The 19,471-nt window shown below is 41.8% G+C and overlaps 1 protein-coding gene and 1 pseudogene across 3 annotated transcripts in view; both read right to left on the bottom strand.

Annotated features, from left to right (window-relative positions):
• The window catches only part of ZZEF1 (zinc finger ZZ-type and EF-hand domain containing 1), a 113,322-nt gene that overhangs the window by 74,611 nt on the left and 19,240 nt on the right, over window positions 1-19,471 (bottom strand). For all 3 annotated transcript variants that reach the window (XM_060080571.1, XM_060080572.1, XM_060080570.1), the window contains exons 3-11: window positions 17,694-17,888; window positions 16,004-16,175; window positions 14,094-14,293; window positions 12,446-12,656; window positions 8,911-9,027; window positions 7,682-7,860; window positions 5,801-5,899; window positions 1,553-1,644; window positions 1,022-1,170 (exon numbers count right to left, since the gene is read on the bottom strand). In XM_060080571.1, coding sequence (XP_059936554.1) covers window positions 1,022-1,170; window positions 1,553-1,644; window positions 5,801-5,899; window positions 7,682-7,860; window positions 8,911-9,027; window positions 12,446-12,656; window positions 14,094-14,293; window positions 16,004-16,175; window positions 17,694-17,888 — 1,414 coding nt within the window. The remainder of the gene's footprint in view (window positions 1-1,021; window positions 1,171-1,552; window positions 1,645-5,800; window positions 5,900-7,681; window positions 7,861-8,910; window positions 9,028-12,445; window positions 12,657-14,093; window positions 14,294-16,003; window positions 16,176-17,693; window positions 17,889-19,471) is intronic.
• LOC132478435 (etoposide-induced protein 2.4 homolog) lies at window positions 3,594-5,406 on the bottom strand (annotated as a pseudogene).

The following is a 19,471-nucleotide window of genomic DNA, read 5'->3' as shown; positions in this document are numbered from 1 at the left end:
GGTTACCCACACTCTGGCTTCCCAGGTGACCGTGACAGCCTCCCCCTATTTCATCTGGCCTCCCCGCTCACTCTCCTCCAGCCCACCTCACACAGCAGGCTCCAGAGCAGCACTTCCAAACCACAAATGTGATCTCTCCTCGTTCTTCTTGAGGCTCCTCAGCAACACACTCCACCCTGCTCCCTTCCCCTGCCCCCATGGCTTTCAAGATAAAGTCTAAACCCTGAAACAGAGACAAAAGGGCCTTCAACGACCTGACCCTTTCCTAGCTCTCCAGCTTCACCTCGCCCCACTCTCCAGCTCACGGCACACCTCAGCAATGTGGGGCTCGTCAGTCCCTTGTGTACGCCAGACCCCACCTGAGTTCTCAACTCTGCTTTGCTCTTTGCTCAGGACACTCTCCTTCCACTTCTTCAAGTAGTTAATTAGCTTTAGCTCATCCATATTCAACACCTCCTCCAGGAAGCCTTCCCCGATCAGGTCAGGTGCTCTGCCATATGCTCCCAGAGCACCTCATCCTTCCTACCCACCTTGCATTTATAGTACTGTGACACTGCAGGCTTTATCATCTGTCTTCTGAGCTAAACAGTAGGCTCTAGAGCAGGGATCGGGCCAATCTGCTCATGACGGTATCTTCAGTACCTAGCATCAGGCCTAGCACATCATAGGTGCTTAATAAATATTTTCAGTTAAAAACACAAAAATAGGAGGAGGGAAGCTGGGGCCTGGGTAAATTTTCCAGTGGCTAGATAAGACTAGAGACCTCAGGCTGCCCACAATTCAGGCATGTATTATTACCCAACCATTTTGAAGATGTGTACACCTGGTCACAGAAGGGACCGAGTAAGAGACTACGAACAAATTAAAATATATGTCTTCACATGTGCTGCCAGAAAGCAATGAATGCTCATGGCCACTGAAGATGGGTTAGTGGTAACTTTTCTATAAAGAAAACATATTTCACCAATAAGAGAATATATACAATCTTATTAACTATAAAGATTTTTATTCTGTTCCTTACCTGCTTTTTACAAATTGCCTGAATTCCTGAAGCTTCCATTTGTCATATTTTTCAAACCTTTTGAAGTGTTCTTCTGCATGAAATTTATCAGAAGATGAATTATAGGCAAACACCAACCCACACTGGGCACCAATGCCACCACGTCGAACCTGGAAATAGAGATCTAAATATTAAAGTACATCAAAGGGACCAAAGTTCTGTGGCCATTTTGTTCCCAAATAATATGGTCAAATTCAAATAGCTTAAGGCAAAAATCAAACCAACAAAATGAGATTTCAAATACATTAAGTCCTGGAAAAGTAAGAAAGCTGCTTCCCAAGAAATGATTCCTTACTTTTCTTGATCCTTATACTCACACCATTTACAGACTTAACAATCTATTCATCTTTGTGCCCTTGCCCTCTGCTACAGGCCTGACACAGAATAATCACTAAATGTTCAATGAAAAACCAGTGACGTGAACCTCTGAAGTACAATCCTATTTTTAAAAATAGTAGTAACATTTCCTAAAGAAGGCAGCATAAGAATTACCATAATTCTGATCTGAGTAACTTGGAAGGCAGATTCAGTTCCTGTAGAAAAAATAGTACTTGCTCTGGTTTTTCCAGTCTCTGTAAGAAAACCTACAAAAAAGAAAAACTAAAGTTAGGATGACTGAGGCATCTGTAATAACCCTAAGAACTAAGACCAACAAAACCAAAGCATATCCTTTGAGGCAGAGGGCATCTAGTCTATCTGGTTCTCTCATAAAAATCAGAAAAAGGAAGAAGAAAATTAGAAAAAGAATTCCCCTCTGGGCAGAAGCAACCCCCCTGACAGACACCGAGGTAACAGATCACGGTCCAGGTGTAACTTGGTCAGAGCACAATCTTTTCAACTATGCAGGCCACTCGGCTCTGAGGTAACCCTAAAGAAATAAAAAGTTGATAAAGACTGTGACTTTAATTCAAAGAGAAAAAAGACTGGACAATCAATCACCTTTCTGAACCATTCCTAAAACCATGACTGACGTTTGGCTGGGCTGTTAGAAGCAAGCAGGCTTAAAGGCTGAGAGAGGAATTAGATAGTTTCTTGAATACCCTGTCAGGAAAGACTGTAAAAGTCTTTGAAATGGGCAAGAGAAGAATGCTGGGTGTTTGTTTAGTGCACTCTTTGGGTCATCTCCACCTTTCTTTGTCTCTGAACTATTTTACAACTCTGTAAATTGTAGAATAATAACAGTAATGCAAAAGATTCTTGTCCACAGAAATAAAAATTGTGTCTATAGGAACATAGCTGATTATTCCTTATGAAGACTGACCAATTTTGCAACCATCTGTAGATTTGTGTCAGCATTCTTACTGGTCTACGTGTATTACTGAGTTCTCCTTTGACCTGCTTGTAACATCTTACTGGTTCCCTCAGTAATTAATGGGATAAATAAAAAGATTGACGTGTTCATTTTATATTTGTATGAGAGTTGTGGTTCACCTTTTTTGCTGTTGTTAATTATCCTTTAAAAATTTACAAAAAGGTCTGTTAAATCCAAGGCTGCTTTTCTCTTTCCAACCTCTGTAAATTATATAACTTACACATTTACTCAAATCAGCCTGACCACCCATTCTTCCCGAAACCACGAACTGCTTTCAACCACTCTGCCTTATCAAGACGAAAAGACTAAAACCAATTTCATGCTTATTTCATTACACTGAGTTCAATAAAACAAAAATTTGTGAAGTTAAATCTCCGTAAGACAATATGCACTATTTGTCACCAAAACCAAAAAAATTAAATCCAAAGGAACCTTTACTAAATCACAGGGAGAAGCTATTATTGATCTAATGCTATCAAATAGTCATTCTACAGACAATTTTAAGAAGCCATATGGCCAGAAATTCACACAATTCTACTGACAGTAATACTAAAAACTATCCCAATTATTGAACTGTCACCTTTTCTAGGAGGTCTGGGTGCCTCTAACTAATCAAATCTATTGTAAAGGCCGAAATGCTGCCTGGGAGTAGCTGCCAGTTTTCATTAGTCTCAAAGTAGCTGAAGCAATAATTTAAGTCAAAAGAATCCGACCCTTTTAAAATAACATCGCCATCAATTTTTTAAGGCCCAAATAAATACATACATTAAACAAATAAAGCTTAAAAAGTAAATAAATAAAACCTCTGTGCTTCCTTTTCTTGGTAAAAAACCAGCTCATATGTCTAACTATAATATTTTATTTATTTATTTATTTATTTATTTATTTATTTTTTTGCGGTATGCGGGCCTCTCACTGTTGTGGCCTCCCCCATCGCGGAGCACAGGCTCCGGACGCGCAGGCTCCGGACGCGCAGGCTCAGCGGCCATGGCTCACGGGCCCAGCCACTCCGCGGCATATGGGATCCTCCCAGACCGGGGCACGAACCCGCATCCCCTGCATCGGCAGGCAGACTCTCAACCACTTGCGCCACCAGGGAGGCCCTAACTATAATATTTTAAAGCTACAACTGTTTGGACACCATGCCCCTCCTGCCCAATTTAGTCTCTTAAAATGACAGGAAGAAAATAACCAATCTCAAACGTAAACAATTCAATAACCCTACTCCTTCAGTTCTATTGGCAGCAGGCTGCACTCCTTTAAAGTGCCAGACCCGTGGCTGTGACTCACGGGAGGGACATCAGCCCTTGGAGTGTCCACGTTCGGGTTCTCCGGGCACTCTGTGCAGCAAGGGGGAACGTCCAGTGTTTCCCAGCAGCTGGGGAACTTGAAAGGTAGCAGTGAAAAAGAGCTTTGGCCCCCGTAAAAGGAAGAAACAAATCACTCCTCAAAACCCCACAGTTCCGGCTGTGAGGACTTTCCTCTGTCCTCCCTGTCTCGTCAGGTTCATTTTTTGGTAGAGGACCGAATCCTAACCTGAGTTACAAGAAACAGACAGTGACGGTTGTGGAGGGAGAGACCTGGGGAAACCAAGGCTCCTCCCCACGCCCAGTCACAGCCCACCTGGGCGCTCATCAGAAACATAACAAAAGCAATAAATCCACACACTACAACTAGTTTATGCAATTTATCCATGCAAGGTTAGGTGGAAGGCAGGGAGGAGAGGGGGATGGATAAGACACAGGGAGAGTAACAAACTATTCAAATCAGACCAGGCAGAAGAGCTGGCAAATGCATTGCAATAGCTACAGAAAAACCTGTGGTGCTTTCAGACTTAGAATGATGTTAAAAATCCAGGCTGATTTTAAGGACAATGAAAACACCCTGTATGGTATTATAATGATGGATATAGGTCATTACACATTTGTTCAAACCCACAGAATGGAAGACATCAAGAGTGAAGCCTGAAGTAAGCTATGGACTTTGGGTGATTACAACGTGTCAATGTAGGTTCAGCCTTCGTAAAAATGTACCACTCTGGTGAGTGATGTGGATAATGGGGGAGGCTCTGCATGTGTGGGGCAGGGGGCATATGGGAAATCTCTGTACCTCCTTCCAGTTTTGTTGTAAACCTAAAACTCCTCTTAAAAAGAGAAAATAAAGTCTTTAAAAAGAAAGACTAGATGGAGACAATTTGAAGTTGTTATAAAAGTTTACAAAAGTAAGATAAAACAAGAGAGGGCTTTCAGTAGATGATGATGAGAGTATGAAAAAAAAAATCCATACACTGGTTTTAAGAAGATTCTGCCTTACATACTCCAGAGACAAAAATCCCAATTCTTCAGAGAGCAAAGGAAAACTGCAGAGGGCCTTTGGTAGCGTGTTCTTGCTTTCCTGAGTGTGGGGAGGGGGAAACGGGCAAAGAGCTGCCACCACCTCCTCCCAACCCCACTTTGGACGGCAGGTGACTGGGCAGTCTGTGGTGGCCTTCAGGGTGGCAGGAGATGAATGTGGGGGAGGAAATGTGTCTGCAGAGGCTGTGCTGCTCAGCGAGGACTGCAGGAAGCCTGTCTCGTGCGGTAGTCATGGCTTAAGAAGACCACCAGGAGGAGGTGGGACTGGGGAAGCACGTTTTCCCAGGCGTCTTTACTTCACTGGTGCTAATGACCACAGGAAACAGGACAGAGAGGAGGCGACTACTGAGAATGCACAAGGTCTGTTCTGCTGTGAGGAAAGCCAAGGGGAAACCGAGTCCAAAGTGGTAAGGCCAGTTCCCTTCGATGTTTGGTAACTGCTGGAACATTCCACGTCCTTTTCTGAGCTGGCAATATTCAAAGCAGTACAGTGAGTAGAAAGGGGACATGTGCAGGAGACTAACCAGCTGGCCAACAAGACGGATGAGGAAGAGACTCACAAACACTCCCTGGATGAGGAAAAGAGCCACAGTGCTGAAGAGCACATCAGCAATCACCAAGCTGACGCCAGGGAAGGAGCGGGGCTTCCTTCCAGACACTTCAAATGCCAGAGCAGCCATATGGAGAAACACCCTCATCCTGAGCTACGTTTTTAGCACTGGAGTGCTACTGAACCACTGAGTTTCTCAATACTCTGAGATAACACAACAGAAGGACAATCTGAACTTAAAAATGGTAACTTTTTATATTCCAAGAGGAGAAGTCTTTGCTTTTCAAAACGGAAGGCTCTCAAGTACATTTAAGTTGTTACAGGTGACTGACACCTAGCAGGTGGCAACGCTGTAGTAAAGAAATCACGCAAATGGCTCAGGAACCACTGAAGCCAACTGAAGGACATCGCAGCGAAGACTGCGTATCTTGAAAGTTTCGAAGACCACAGTGCGGTTTCACACAGCCTCTAGTGAGCACCATGGCCCTTCCTACTCACTAAAACCCGACAGGTCCACCACTCACCATCCCTCGTCCACGGCTCAACAAGGAGGTTTTCAGGTCCTGACTTCTCTTCTTTTCCCTTGACATCACAGGCCTGAAGAGTCAACTGCAGAGGTTTACCTGATCAAAGAAAAGAAAGAGTGAGAAAGAGACAGCCTGAAGCTAGCGCTATGAAAAAATGAAAACTAGAATGCTCATCAGTGCAAATGGAGAGCCTGTGGACACCCAGACTGCTCAGTAAAAATTTACCCATTTAAAAGCTAAAATAGGGGGCTTCCCTGGTGGCGCAGTGGTTGACAGTCCGCCTGCCGATGCAGGGGACACGGGTTCGTGCCCCAGTCCGGGAATATCCCACATGCCGCGGAGCGGCTAAGCCCGTGAGCCATGGCCACTGAGCCTGCGCGTCCGGAGCCTGTGTTCCGCAACGGGAGAGGCCACAACAGTGAGAGGCCCACGTACAACAACAACAACAACAAAAAAAAGCTAAAATAGGAAGTAATATTAGACAAAAGTTGACACCATCCTTCTCTGCTTTCCTGAAAGAGACAAAGTACAGCGTATGTCCCTAAGTAATTCTGAGGAGAATCATTCTAGAATAACCACTAGTTGGAAACAAAGCACATTATAAGACATAGATTAATAGCACAGGCTCAACATATTTGTGTGTTGAGTGGGGGGAAGGGAGGAATTTCTAAGACACTGTTTTGGAGCCAATAATTAATTTTATTGTAATTGCATTTAAATATATAAATAATGTCTTAGCGTTCTGGGTCTTGTTTCTTTAAAACATCTCCAGGCAAATTTTGAAAGTTTTCAAAATTAGAAAAATCAACTTTTGCTATAATGATCTGAAAACTTTTTCTTTTGTTTTAATAATATAATGAAAACCTTATAACCCTATTAACCTATAACCCACCCCAGAACTAGAACATTATCAATAATGAACAGTCCGCCTACGCATTCCTCCTCCATCCCGTGCTCCCTGCTCAAATAACTGCTAAACTGAATCAAAAACCTTTCTGGAGAATATTTTCCAGACACTACGTATCCCTCCCATTTGGCTGTGCCTTCTATGGGCCCCTACTCCTCCAAAAAATTGACCTTTCCAAAATTGGGGAGGGACTGGATTTACAAGATATTGATTGTCAGACTTAAAAAATTAAGCATAAAATACATTATTAAGTGATATTAAGGCAAAGGTACAAATATCATGAGCAAATATCACAGTATTGCCTCTATTACTGAAGAGGATGGGACCCAATACTGTACTTGTGGACAGAAACTTTAGCAGTAGAGGCCAGGACAGCACATGTCCACTGCAGTCACCTGAGAGTAGCTGTATGGACTCCTGTGTTGAGAAGGATTAGGAGGACCCACCCTGGGTCAGTAGAAAAGTGCTAAGATGGACTGCTGTTGGGCCCAGGAGGGGAAAGTGGTGTATGTATGACCATATATGTTGTTCCAACCAGCTATAAACTATCACAAGGATGCAGAGGGATGGATTCCAAGACAAGGATCCTTTGCTCTGGGTGTGGGGTAGTTTCCTCCCTCCTCCAGATGAGAGGTACTCCAACTTCCCAACCTCTTGACCTACACCATGAGACACTCCCATACTTTATCAAAGATGGCTGTGCTCAAATGGCCACCAAGCCTAAGTGATTAGGCCAGTAAATCCTGGGAGTACAGCGTAGTGAACATTTGGGTCCTCTTCTGCTAATGCATCCATAAATGAACCAACATCTCCCTTCTCCCTACCAACCCCAAAGAAGATACGCTCTTCCAGAAATCATTGTATAACTACAACGACCGAGCCCACAAAGTACACAAAAAGATAAGAAGATGCCAGGAAATCCCACATTGGTGATGGTTTTATGATGTGTGCATCATGCTGAGGTCGTTTACCATATTTAAGGAGCAGGTTCTGCCTGACGGACGCCATGGATGAGATGAGGGATGAGGCATCATAGTGTGTGTCCAGGTGGTCAGTGACAGTACACAGAGAGCTCAGCACTTTGGCAACACTCCCTCTTGCTAGTGCAAAAGCCAGGAGAGTCAGCTCCACCTCTGGCGTAGAAGAGCAGCTATAAACAAAGAACAACAGACACTTCACTTCCTAAAACTATGAGAAAACCCAGGTAGCTCAAACTCTGTGTAACTGGTTACATACGCAAAACCAACCTGCCATATATGCTTTCTCTGTTTACCAGAAATACTTTTTCAAAATCCTTAAGACAGCCTAAAGAAAAACTAAATCAACCCAGAGGACCAGGAAATTCAATCCTCACTTCTGTAACCTTCACCTATAAGTATTAAATAATGCTATCAACTTTAATAAGTCAAACTTTATAAGCCAAAAATAAATAGGCTGTTGCAATAAGCCCCTGCTATGAAGAAGCCTCGGGTAATAATCTGACTTGGCCTGAGAGTTAAGGGCTTATTCCTTCAAACACCAATAACATATTTTAGATCTATTCCACATCACATCTGCTTTTTTAAACATATTACACTGAAACTTTTAAACCTGTCTAGATGGGGACTTCCCTGGCAGTCCAGTGGTTAGGACTCCGTGCTTCCACTGCCGGGGGCATGGCTCTGATCCCTGGTCGGGGAACGAAGATCCCCACATGCCACATCGTGTGGCCAAAAAAGAAAAAAAAAAAACAAACAACAAAAAACCCTGTCTAGATAGCTCAGGGCCTGGTTTGTACTCTAACAGGGCTCACTGTGACAGAGCTGAGTGTCCCCACACTACGCGACCCCTCAAACAGCTAGCAGGGTGTCCTTTCCCAGGTCTATGGACAATCAGGCTTGTTAGACCTGTTCATGGAGACAGCAGGTGCTGGGCTGGGGATGTGAGGGAACTGAGAGGCTGTGCATTCTGGACTTTGAGACCTCTGCTCTAGCTGAATCTGCGGGTTACTCCGCACCCACCCCCAATTCCTGAGGGCAGGTGTACTGCTAGATCATGGCGTTTACACGGCTGCACCGTTATTTCACTTTCTTTTCAGTCACTACAAATGATTCTTTAAAAAAAAAATCTTTAAAAGATTTTAAAATTAAAAAAACAAAAAAGACTTATCAAGCACATATGCCCTCTATCCCCCACCAGCCCTTATCAACCTTAATTTTACCTAGTTATCCTTATGAGGAAGCTGTCCACTTCTTCCAGAACGTTGGGAGACAGGAAAGTTGAGAAATCTGTAGATCCTGGTGAGAGGGAAAGTGGAGGCATGTGCTGCAGTGCCTTCCTAGGAGTGTAAAATGTGCAATCAGAACAATCCCTGGCAAACAATAAACTTAATAATACAATTTTAGACAAAAAAAATTGTTGGAAGCTTGTTTGGATTAATCCCTTATCAAGAAACAGTGTTCCTACAGAGAACCTGGTACATAACACAGATCAGCCTTTTTCCTGCAGGGGTCCTGGTGCTAAACAGTTTAATGGGGTTTCTTTCTTTTCTTTTTTCTTTAAGAGTTCCATTTCCCTCTATAAAAGCTCATTCAACCCTCTGGAAGCAAGTGTTCATTTTAAGTAGTATGAGCAAAAGACATATGTCTACAGAAAAACCCTGAGTTCTTAGAATACTTGACCCCAGGGGCAGAGCTGTTTGTGACACACACAAAAAATTCATCTTCAGATCTCTTGTATCTAAAGATGCATCATGATATGTTTATTTTATCCTAAACATATCAGCACCTGCCACCTTCTCTATTCCTTCCTGTGTTTCTTGGCCTTTCTATCTCAGAGTCTGCTTTAATGTTTCTCTTTTCTCATCTCCTTTTACAATAGCTTTACCTCCTCTGGACCAGCAGTCATCTAATAAATTTATGCAACAAAATATTACTGAGTCCTACTTGTGCCAGCAACTGTGCTAGGCAATGAGTGTACCATGAACAACGTGAAGGTACAGAAAAAGTCACTCAAAATTCTACACGTGATAGTCATTTTATGATAATAGTAGTGGGAATCCCTGAAACTATTTTATTTCTACATCTCACAACAGAGACAAAACAGCAAGGCTAAATAACACTGTGTCAGCTTCCACTATGCTCTCGTTTCTTGTCCCCTCTATATGAGCTGCATCAGTAGGGCAGCTACACTAACATATAGTCGATCAACAAGGTCTAAAGCCCCTAAGTGGCATGCAAGGATTTACAGAATTTATTTCCACTTTTGTTTCACAATATTTTTTCCTTACTTATTTTTCCTCATTGATTTTTTAAAATAATTTTTAAATTTTAGAATAGTTTAAAGATCACTGATATTTAAAAGTTAGGAGTGACGATACCATTGCCGATTAACTATTACAACTGTTTAGGGATATATCTGTTCTTCAACAACGTGGCATAACTTCACAAAAATAAGGCAGAAAACGTTTCCTCTTCCCCTTCCTGAAAATTCAGTCCATAAAGTAGGGCTGTGCAAGGTAGGCACTCGTGTGTCCTTGGGTGGGTGCATGGGTGGGGTGCATGGTGGCCCAGAGCGAGGTATTAGAGTGCAGTACTGAGCAAAGGGACAGCCTGGCATGGAATGCAAGCACCAAGAGGGTGAGGAGGGTGTCCAGTCAAGGGCCAGGGAGGTGGGAGACTAGTTATATAGAGCGGGATTGTTTAAATAAGTAAATATTTTAGGGATGATGGGAGCCAGGTTTCTCACAATCACAGAAGGAGTTACAAATAGAGAAGGGGAGAAAACTAGAATGAATAGTAGTGCTGGATTAGAATTAGAAGTTATCAGAGTTTATTAGAAGTATAAACTCAGAGTTTTCAGTGTTACAGATACAGAAATAAATATAGGTGTCAATGTGTCTGTGCATACACATATGTGTCTATTAGTTACACACAAACATGTATTTCCCAGCTGTGTAAACTGAGAGAAGCAACACTCCAACAGCAATGAGTTTAGTTTGTTTAGTTTCTAAACACAACTCTCCACTAAGAGTGACCATGACTCCTGAGCACAACAGCTGATCCTAGGACTATGGCAGGGAACATTCAAGATAAGCCTGGAATATCTTGTTGTAAGGAAGTGTTCCAAGAATATGAGGACATATCAAAAGGACATATGAACCAGACTGAAGGGGTTCCCATCAAACAAATCTGGGCCAATCTTACCGTCAAAACTGTGATGGATTATAACTCAGGGAATAAAACAGGAATCTTGAGTCATACCAATATAAAGTTTGATGAGAAATGGGATATTGACATAGTCTCAAAGTACCTCCTCACAAAATATTTATTAATTACAAAGGGAAAAGAGTTCTTTTACACTGGAAAAGTCTGGCAGACACCACTTTCATCAAAGGGTCGAAGTTAACATCACCAAACTAGTAATAGGACAATCTGAAGCTGTGTGTCGCTGATGGGATGCAATGAGAACCCATCATCACTTCTATGATATTCCTGCCAAAGACACAAAATCTAATCTTAATCATGATGAAACTTCAGATAAACCAAGACTGAAGGACGCTCTTCAAAATAACTGACCTATAATTTCAAAAGCGTCAAAGTCTTAAAAGTCAAGGAAAGACAGAGGAATTGTTCCTTATTGAAGGAAACAACAGAGACATGACAATGAAATACCAAGTATGATTCTGGACTGGATCCTTTTGCTACAAAGGACATTACCGGGACCACTAGCAAAGTTTGAACGGGATCTGAGAATTAGATGGTAGCAATGTGTATCAATGTTAATTTCCTGATTTTGATGGTTGTAGCAGCATGTTCTCATTTGCAGGAAATACATACTAAATAAAATATTCAGGAACCATAGGGCATCAGGTTAGCAAATTACTCTCAACTGGCTCAGGAAGAAGCTACTTTTTCTTTTTGCATAGAATTTGCAATATTTCTCGAAGTCTGAAAATTTTTTTATTTTTTAAATTTTAAAACAGGCAGGAAGAAAGGAGTCTGGCCAAATGTTACCCTTCAGATCTAGCACTGCCAGCAGTATTATTTGCTGAAGAGTTTTATTTAATAGCACTAACGAAGCTCAAAAGACATCTACAGAAAGAAATATTAGCTATCTCTTTTATCTGATGTTTTGATAGCCTGCGCTAAGAGTGCCCATTATCAGTTACTAAACTTACATATAACACGAATACTTCATTGCTACTGAAGCTGGCTGCTTTGCCTTATAGATTACCACTGAGTCTTTTTGCCCTAACAGTTTTTAGAAGAAAATTTTCAAAGGTACTCTACATTTAAAAATAAATTAATTTGGTGTCCTTGAAAAGATTTGACTCTTTAGTGAAAAGAGCTTTCAACCTAGGGCCTAGGTCCAAAGACCTAGATTCAAACTGATCCATCACTGCCTGGTCATATACCTCAGGGGAGGTCACCGTATCCTTGTCTATAAAACAGGGATAATTTTTACAGATACATTTTACAACATAAGTAGGTAAATAATATATAGCATCTGAAGGTGTTTTATCCCATATAAATTGCTATGTAAATGTGAACAATTGTTCCCCAGTGGATAAGGAAGAGGAATGGCATGTGGGACCCCCTCACAAGATAGGAGCTGAAGGCACAAACAGGAAACAACAGGGCACCTGGGGCCCAGCTGTTGACTGAGTCTCGATGATCAAAGGCTGCTCAGTGACTCGCCCTAAAGGGTTAGGGAATGAGCGCCCCGTGACAAGCCTGGAAAGCAGAGCGACTTACTGAGTGTTGCGTAGCACTGTTTGGACAAAGGCGGGATTTGTCTCCATGGAAGCCGTCACCAGAGATGTCAGCAGAGACCAATACCATATTGCAGAAGCATCTGAGACTGAGACCCCAGACTTCTTGACTCTCTGAAAGCCAACAGCCCTCAGACCATGAATTCTAGTGTCACATCCATCACTAAGACAACGCTTTATGTTAATCTGGACATCTGTCAAGCGCAAACAACAAATTCAGTATTGGATTAACTTCTTCAGTTCAGCAAATTCTAGGCTTCCAACTAAAAGCAAGATAGTAATTCACATTTCGAAAAGAAAATTCTGAAGATATACTTTGATGCCAGAAATAAACGATGTGTGCAATGGAGCTAGTATATATAATAAATTTGTCAAAAAAGCATTGACCAATCTAAGGAGTCAAAAGAATCATGTGTAAAACTAAGGGTGGCTTAAATCTTTATATCACAAAGCTTCACAGGCATTTATGAGTTCTGATAATTAACACAAAGTGCATTTTAAAAATCCTGATTAAATACACGGTAAGAAAATGTCTAAAAATATTTCCTAGAGTTCCGAAATTTGGATGTTGTTATGAAACAGCAGCTGGCTCATAGAAGTTGTGAGAATTTCTTTTTAATTATCAAGTCCAGATAAATGGCACAGGCATGACTCACTTTTAAGAGCTGTCGTAATTTCTTATTTGGGTTGGAAAGGAGGTGAGAAGTTTAAAAGGACCCAATTTAGAGAAAAGACCACCACAGTGTTAAGACAGGAAGCTTCTACTCCACAAGCTTAACTACTTCTTTGCCCAGGGGTGAGACACAAAGACTCTACCTCCCCAGGCCTCAGTTCCTTTGAGCAAAGTAAGAATACTTCTTTTGGCCCAGGAAAGCATTAGAAGAAATGAGACAAAACATGAAGCATTCCGGCTCCCTGAATGAAATAAGCCTGGAAAGAAATCACAGAATTGTGATTATTTCCAAAATGCTATGTGTGAAGCAAGGTTATAATAGTATAAAAATGGAAACAACCTAAATATCCAAGAATAAAAGGCTTGTTAAAATTAAGGCATATTCTTACAACACTAAATAAAGGTGTGCATGAATATATGATAAGACAACACGTTAAAAAGTCACAAAAGAGCGTGTACAAAATATCACCTTTTTTTGTAAAAAGATATGTATAGATATATGTAAATATATATATATGCAAACCTATCTTTTATTTTTAAAAATGTGTATCTATATATGTGCGTGTGTGTGTGTATTGATACACACAGACATACACACACACACACAGAAATATAAGAAAAGGTCTGGAAGGATCCATATCAACAGATTCACAGCGACAATCCCTGGGTAGGGGGATTTTGAATAATTTTTATCTAAATATTTCTAATTTTCTAATAAGAAAACAAAAATAAAATATTTTTAATTAAAATAGGCTTTACTGCTTTTCTATAACATTTAAAAACACTGAATAGGCGAAATAATGACCACTTTCATGTATATGATGAGAAGCAAATCAGATCTCCAAAGAAAAGCAAACAGCTTTTCTACTTCAGAGGTCTTCCCGCCAAAAAACATGACTTCTTCCTCCCCTCCCAATCCCCTTAGTTAGAAGGGCAAGACGTATCTTGGTTGACTCACAGAGCTGACTGATGTTGGCATTTTCCAGCAGTGTCACATAGCCAGTGACATTGCTGGGAATGTGCACATCGCGGACTTCCTGAAGATCGCTGGCACTCCTCCCCACAGCTACAGTCACCTGCTGCGGCATGTAGCTCTGGTCAGTGGCAGCCACTGCAATGGACAGGTGCCTAAGCACAACATCTGGCTTCATTTTTAAACTGGAAAACACGGAGAGCAGAAACTACAAGTGTTTATACAGGTTGAGAACTGGCAGGGCCCACAAGTCCCATCTCTAAGATCTTACATGTGATATACCACAAGACTGAGTCCCCTAAAAGCAACTAACTTGAAATGCTGGCTATTAGTTTCAAAGCCCTTATGACCGTCCCAAGTTTCTAAAATTCCTTTCAGTTCAAGATCAATCTTCTGTTTCTTTTTAAGCTACTAATACAAGCAGGAAAGTACAATATGAACAGTCTAACAAAATCCCTTTACCTGGCAAGAAGCAAATTTCTAAACTGCATGCAAAGAACTGGGTATATTCCCTCATGTATAGATGGCTAAAGAGCATATTTATCCTCTATGAGAAAACAAGGTAATTATTTCTGTTTCCAACTGAAATCAGCCCATTTTCCGAAGGGACAGGTGAAATTTTAGATAGCAGCTTCATCATAGTTTACTGTCGTCTATTCCACTCCAGTGGGGGAGTTCCCTGGAGGTTCAGTGGTTAGGACTCCGTGCTTCCACTGCAAGGGGGTACGGGTTCGATCCCTGGTCAGGGAACTAAGATCCCCCCACGTGCTGTTTGGGGGTGGGGGAAAAAAATTCCACTCCAGGATTCCTGACCACCCCCGTTCCCTCTTTCTCTACTAAACTGGCCAACTTAGTTGTACACAAATTTTTTAAATGTGCAGAAAAAATCTTGAGAAGTAAAATCACATCAGATATAAGAAAAGTACCTGTCCCTTGTGATATTAATCTTCCTGAAAACCTAGTGAAAAAGATCTGAAATCCGTATCATAAAATATTAGTCAAATGCTAATTTTCTCCCTTAAAATACCAAGTAAAGAAATTATCCATATTTATGAATATATGAACCAGGTTAGATAATTTTACATGATTCCTTTAACTTGATTCTTTTCTTTTTTAATAATTTTTTAATACATTTTTATTTATTTATTTTTGGCTGCATTGGGTCTTCGTTGCTGCGCGCGGGCTTTCTCTAGTTGCAGCGAGCGGGGGCTACTCTTTGTTGTGGTGTGCGGGCTTCTCATTGCAGTGGCTTCTCTTGTTGTGGAGCATGAGCTCTAGGTGCGCAGGCTTTAGTAGTTGTGGCACGTGGGCTCAGTAGTTGTGGCACATGAGCTCAGTAGTTGTGGCTCGCGGGCTCTAGAGCGCAGGCTCAGTAGTTGTGGCGCACAGGCCTAGTTGCTCTGTGGCATGTGGGATCTTCCCGGACCAGGGCTCGAACCCATGTCCCCTGTACTGGCAGGTGGATTCTTAACCACTGCGCCACCAGGAAAGTCCTAACTTGATTCTTTTTTTTTTTTTTTTTTTTGCGGTACGCAGGCCTCTCACTGTTGTGGCCTCTCCCGTTGCGGAGCACAGGCTCTGGACACGCAGGCTCAGCGGCCATGGCTCACGGGCCTAGCTGCTCCGTGGCATGTGGGATCTTCCCGCACCGGGGCACGAACCTGTGTCCCCTGCATCGGCAGGCGGATTCTCAACCACTGCGCCACCAGGGAAGCCCCTAACTTGATTCTTAAAGCATTTTTCCAGATAGTCACAAGAAGAAAAACACTAGCCAGTTAAGTAGAAAATATTCTAAAATTTTAAAAAATAATTTTTTAACACATTGATGGGATAAGAGAAAGAAAGTGGGTAATTTTCTTGGACTTTCACTCAAGAATTGGTATTATAGCACCCACCGAATCCAGTGTGAGCGGGCACTGCCATCTGACTGCCAGTATGATGACGTTTCTCCATTTGTCATCTTGTCAATGTCTGCAGGGTTGGAGGATGTTTCTATATAAGCATAGCACTTTGCTACTGACTTGAGTTTGTCCATCTCTGGACTTCTAGTTAGATCTCCAGGGCTCTCTGCAAGAAAAACCAGATTTTATCATGACATCTCTTTCACAAAGAATTTTTTAAAAGATCATTTAAAATATCTAGCAGCAATATGCTTGGCACTTTGGCCCTAGAAAAATAAATGCTCCTTAAAATCTCCTTCCAAATTGGAGAACACGTATAAAGCAGGACTGCTCCAAGAGCTGACTGTAGTATAACACACATCCACTGATATATCTGCAAGACCACCCAAGAGATGAATATGGTGTCTTATAGCTTGAATTTACATTTCTTTAATTATGAGTGAGATTTTTTTAAGCCACTTGTTTGTAAACCACTTGCGTTTCTGAGTATGGCCTGGTCCTGCCCTCATCTATTTTTGTTACTGGGTCACAAGTCTTCTTATCAATTTATATATTTTATGTACATTATGTAATGTATATATACACATACATAGTAAGTAATATTTACTGACTGTTTACTGTGAACCAGGAACTTTTCTACACATTTTTATGTATTAATTCATTTTAGAGATGAGGAAACTAAGGCAATTAGGTAATTGCCCAAGGTCAGAGTTAGTAAAAAAAAAAATTTAGTCTGTCACAATGTTACAAAATATACTTTTGTTCCCTAAAATGTCCTTTGTCTTTTGACTCTGCTTGTATTTTTTGCTGTACAGAAATTTAAATTTGCATACAGTCTAACTTATAATCTTTTCTTTTGTAGTTTTTGAGTTTCATGTCCTGCTCAGAAAGGTTTTCCCATGTCAGGGTTTTTAGCTCTTATAGCTTTCTTTTTGGTTGAACTTTTTAATCCATCTGCAAGTTATTTTCGTGAATACAGTGGGTTAAGAATCTTGTTTTATTTTTTTCTGCAAATGGCTAACCAGTTCCCTAACCCAACTTGTTTGCTAATTCACCTTTCCAACCTGACGTGTAATGCTAACTATATCTGGTACTATATTCCCACATGTATTTGGGTCTATTTCTGGATTCTTATTATGTTCCACAGACCTGCCAATTCACAGTATCAACTTTTGTTGTGGTCACTAAGTGAGTCTGTAGTGGCTTCTCTCATTTACTGAACAACTATTCACAGAGTACCTACCACGCAGCAGGCAGAGTTCCAGGTGCCAAGTATAATGAAGCGAACAGACAGACAAAAACGCAAGTAAATACTAATGCTACAACCTCAGATGACGGGAAGTGCCATTCAGACTATTAAACCTGCAAAGGGGATAGTAACCAAAAGGTGGGGAGTGGCAGGGGTGGGGGCATTAGTTAGATAAGAGTAATGAGAAAAGGCCTTCCTGAAGTCACATCTGAGCGGAGACTTGGGGTTATGAAGAGGGTGAGGGGGGGGGGAGGGGAAGCAGGGGGGAGGGGAAAGGCAGAGCAGGTCACATTCTTGTGCTACAAACTGGTCACTATTACATGTTCAGAAATAAAAGGAGGGAGAAGTGTTGGCTCATCCTATCAATAAATACCACACTTGGAAGAAACGATGCTCACGCCTTCTCAAGAACACCCCCCACCCCCGCACACGTACCCTTTTCTTTTTGTACCAGTTGATCCAGAGAGTCCTTCAGAACAGAAGCCCTCATGGTGCTCATGTTATTGCAGTGGTCCAACATAGGGTAGGGGATGACGGTGCTAGAGAGCCGGTTGCGATGCAGGAAGCGCAGGATCATTGACGAGTGAACATCCAGGCCCTCCTTGGACTCTGAAAATATGTCTATGAAACCTAAGCAGACAAAATCCATCTTTGGTGTTTTCGGGAACCCACCACAGTAGTTTCCACATCCCCTGCCTGGCGGCCTCTCTGAATTAGCTGAATTAAAAGCAGCTGGTAAGAATCCTCACTGATAGTTTCAGCTTTAATCACGGAAAAATCTAAAAAGGCTTTTAAGAAGTGAATCAGTGGTAATCTCAATTTAAAAATTAACTTCATTGTAGTTTAACAGAAAGTTTAGAAGACTCAGAATAGTGATTATTTGTTTCAATCCAAGCTTCAAATTTTTATAAGTTTAATTTATAAACCTAAATACTAACTTGAAATTTTTAAAGAAGTTTTGCATATAGAATGTGGGCTAGGAATAAAGTTTATCACGTTAGAGAGTAAAGGCATAACTGCTTTTATACTAAGCTACAAAAGACCACAATAATGAAAATATAACCACTGCCCTGACCACAATTCCCGATGGCATCTTATAGTTTTTAAGGTCCTTCCACACACAGCACCTCTTTTGGTCCCCACAATAAGGTGGGGGGGTGGAGGGGGGTGGAGGGAGGGGGAGAGAAGGCACCGAAGGTACTGGTATCCTCCTCTTACAACTGAGGAAAATGAGGCTCAGGTGACAGACCAAGACAATAAAAAAGGGGTAGCTCCTCGCACTGCCTCCGGGTGCTCCCTCCACCACTCCAGTTTTTTCTCTCCAGTGTGGCTCCTCTGGAGTCTCCCCCATCTGTCCATCCCTCTGGCCACTGCCCAGGCTCTGGCCTCAACACCGCCCATTCATACCCCTCCCCAGATAACCTAAGCGGCTCCCCTGGCTGCATTTTGTCTGACATTAACTTGAGTAATCTTACAAAAACACAAAACAGGCCATATCTACCCTGTTTAAAATCCTTTCATGGTTCCTCATAACCTACAATAATATGTTTTGAACTGAGATGCACATAACCCAGGGGGTTAAGTGAAGAGAGAATAAACAAGGCAGCTTTTCCTGGAGCTCAGATATGCTTGTAGAATTGGGGAGGATTGTTTTTCTTTTTGTTTTGCTTTCTAATTAAAACAAAAGTACATATATTATAATTTTATCATTTGATAAACTGTCACAAACTGAACACACCCACATAAGCAGCACCTAGAGCAGGACTCCAGAAGTCTGCGGGGGAAACTACTTTTAAGTGTGAAACAGAAACATTGTATGAGAGCAGAAGGAAACTTTGCATTGATTTTTTTTTCTTTTTGCGGTACACGGGCCTCTCACTGTTGTGGCCTCTCCCATTGCAGAGCACAGGCTCCGGACGTGCAGGCTCAGCGGCCATGGCTCACGGGCCCAGCCGCTCCGCGGCATGTGGGATCTTCCCGGACCGGGGCACGAACCCGTGTCCCCTGCATTGGCAGGTGGACTCTCAACCACTGCACCACCAGGGAAGCCCTGCATTGATTTTTAAAGATAAACAGAAGATTGAGGAGAAACTGTGCCCTTGAAGCAGCCCTTTGATTCTGCCCCCTACACAAAACCCAGAGACACTGGTTTGATTTCCCAAGCCGCAGAAGTTGATGCCATTCCTTGCCTCTCCTCTTACAGTTCTTTTCTA

The sequence above is a fragment of the Mesoplodon densirostris genome, chromosome 18 (genome assembly GCF_025265405.1).
Source record: "Mesoplodon densirostris isolate mMesDen1 chromosome 18, mMesDen1 primary haplotype, whole genome shotgun sequence".
Classification (NCBI taxonomy): Eukaryota; Metazoa; Chordata; class Mammalia; order Artiodactyla; family Ziphiidae; genus Mesoplodon; species Mesoplodon densirostris.
Note: the sequence above shows the minus strand (reverse complement) of the source record. Positions and strands in the feature narration are given on the sequence as shown.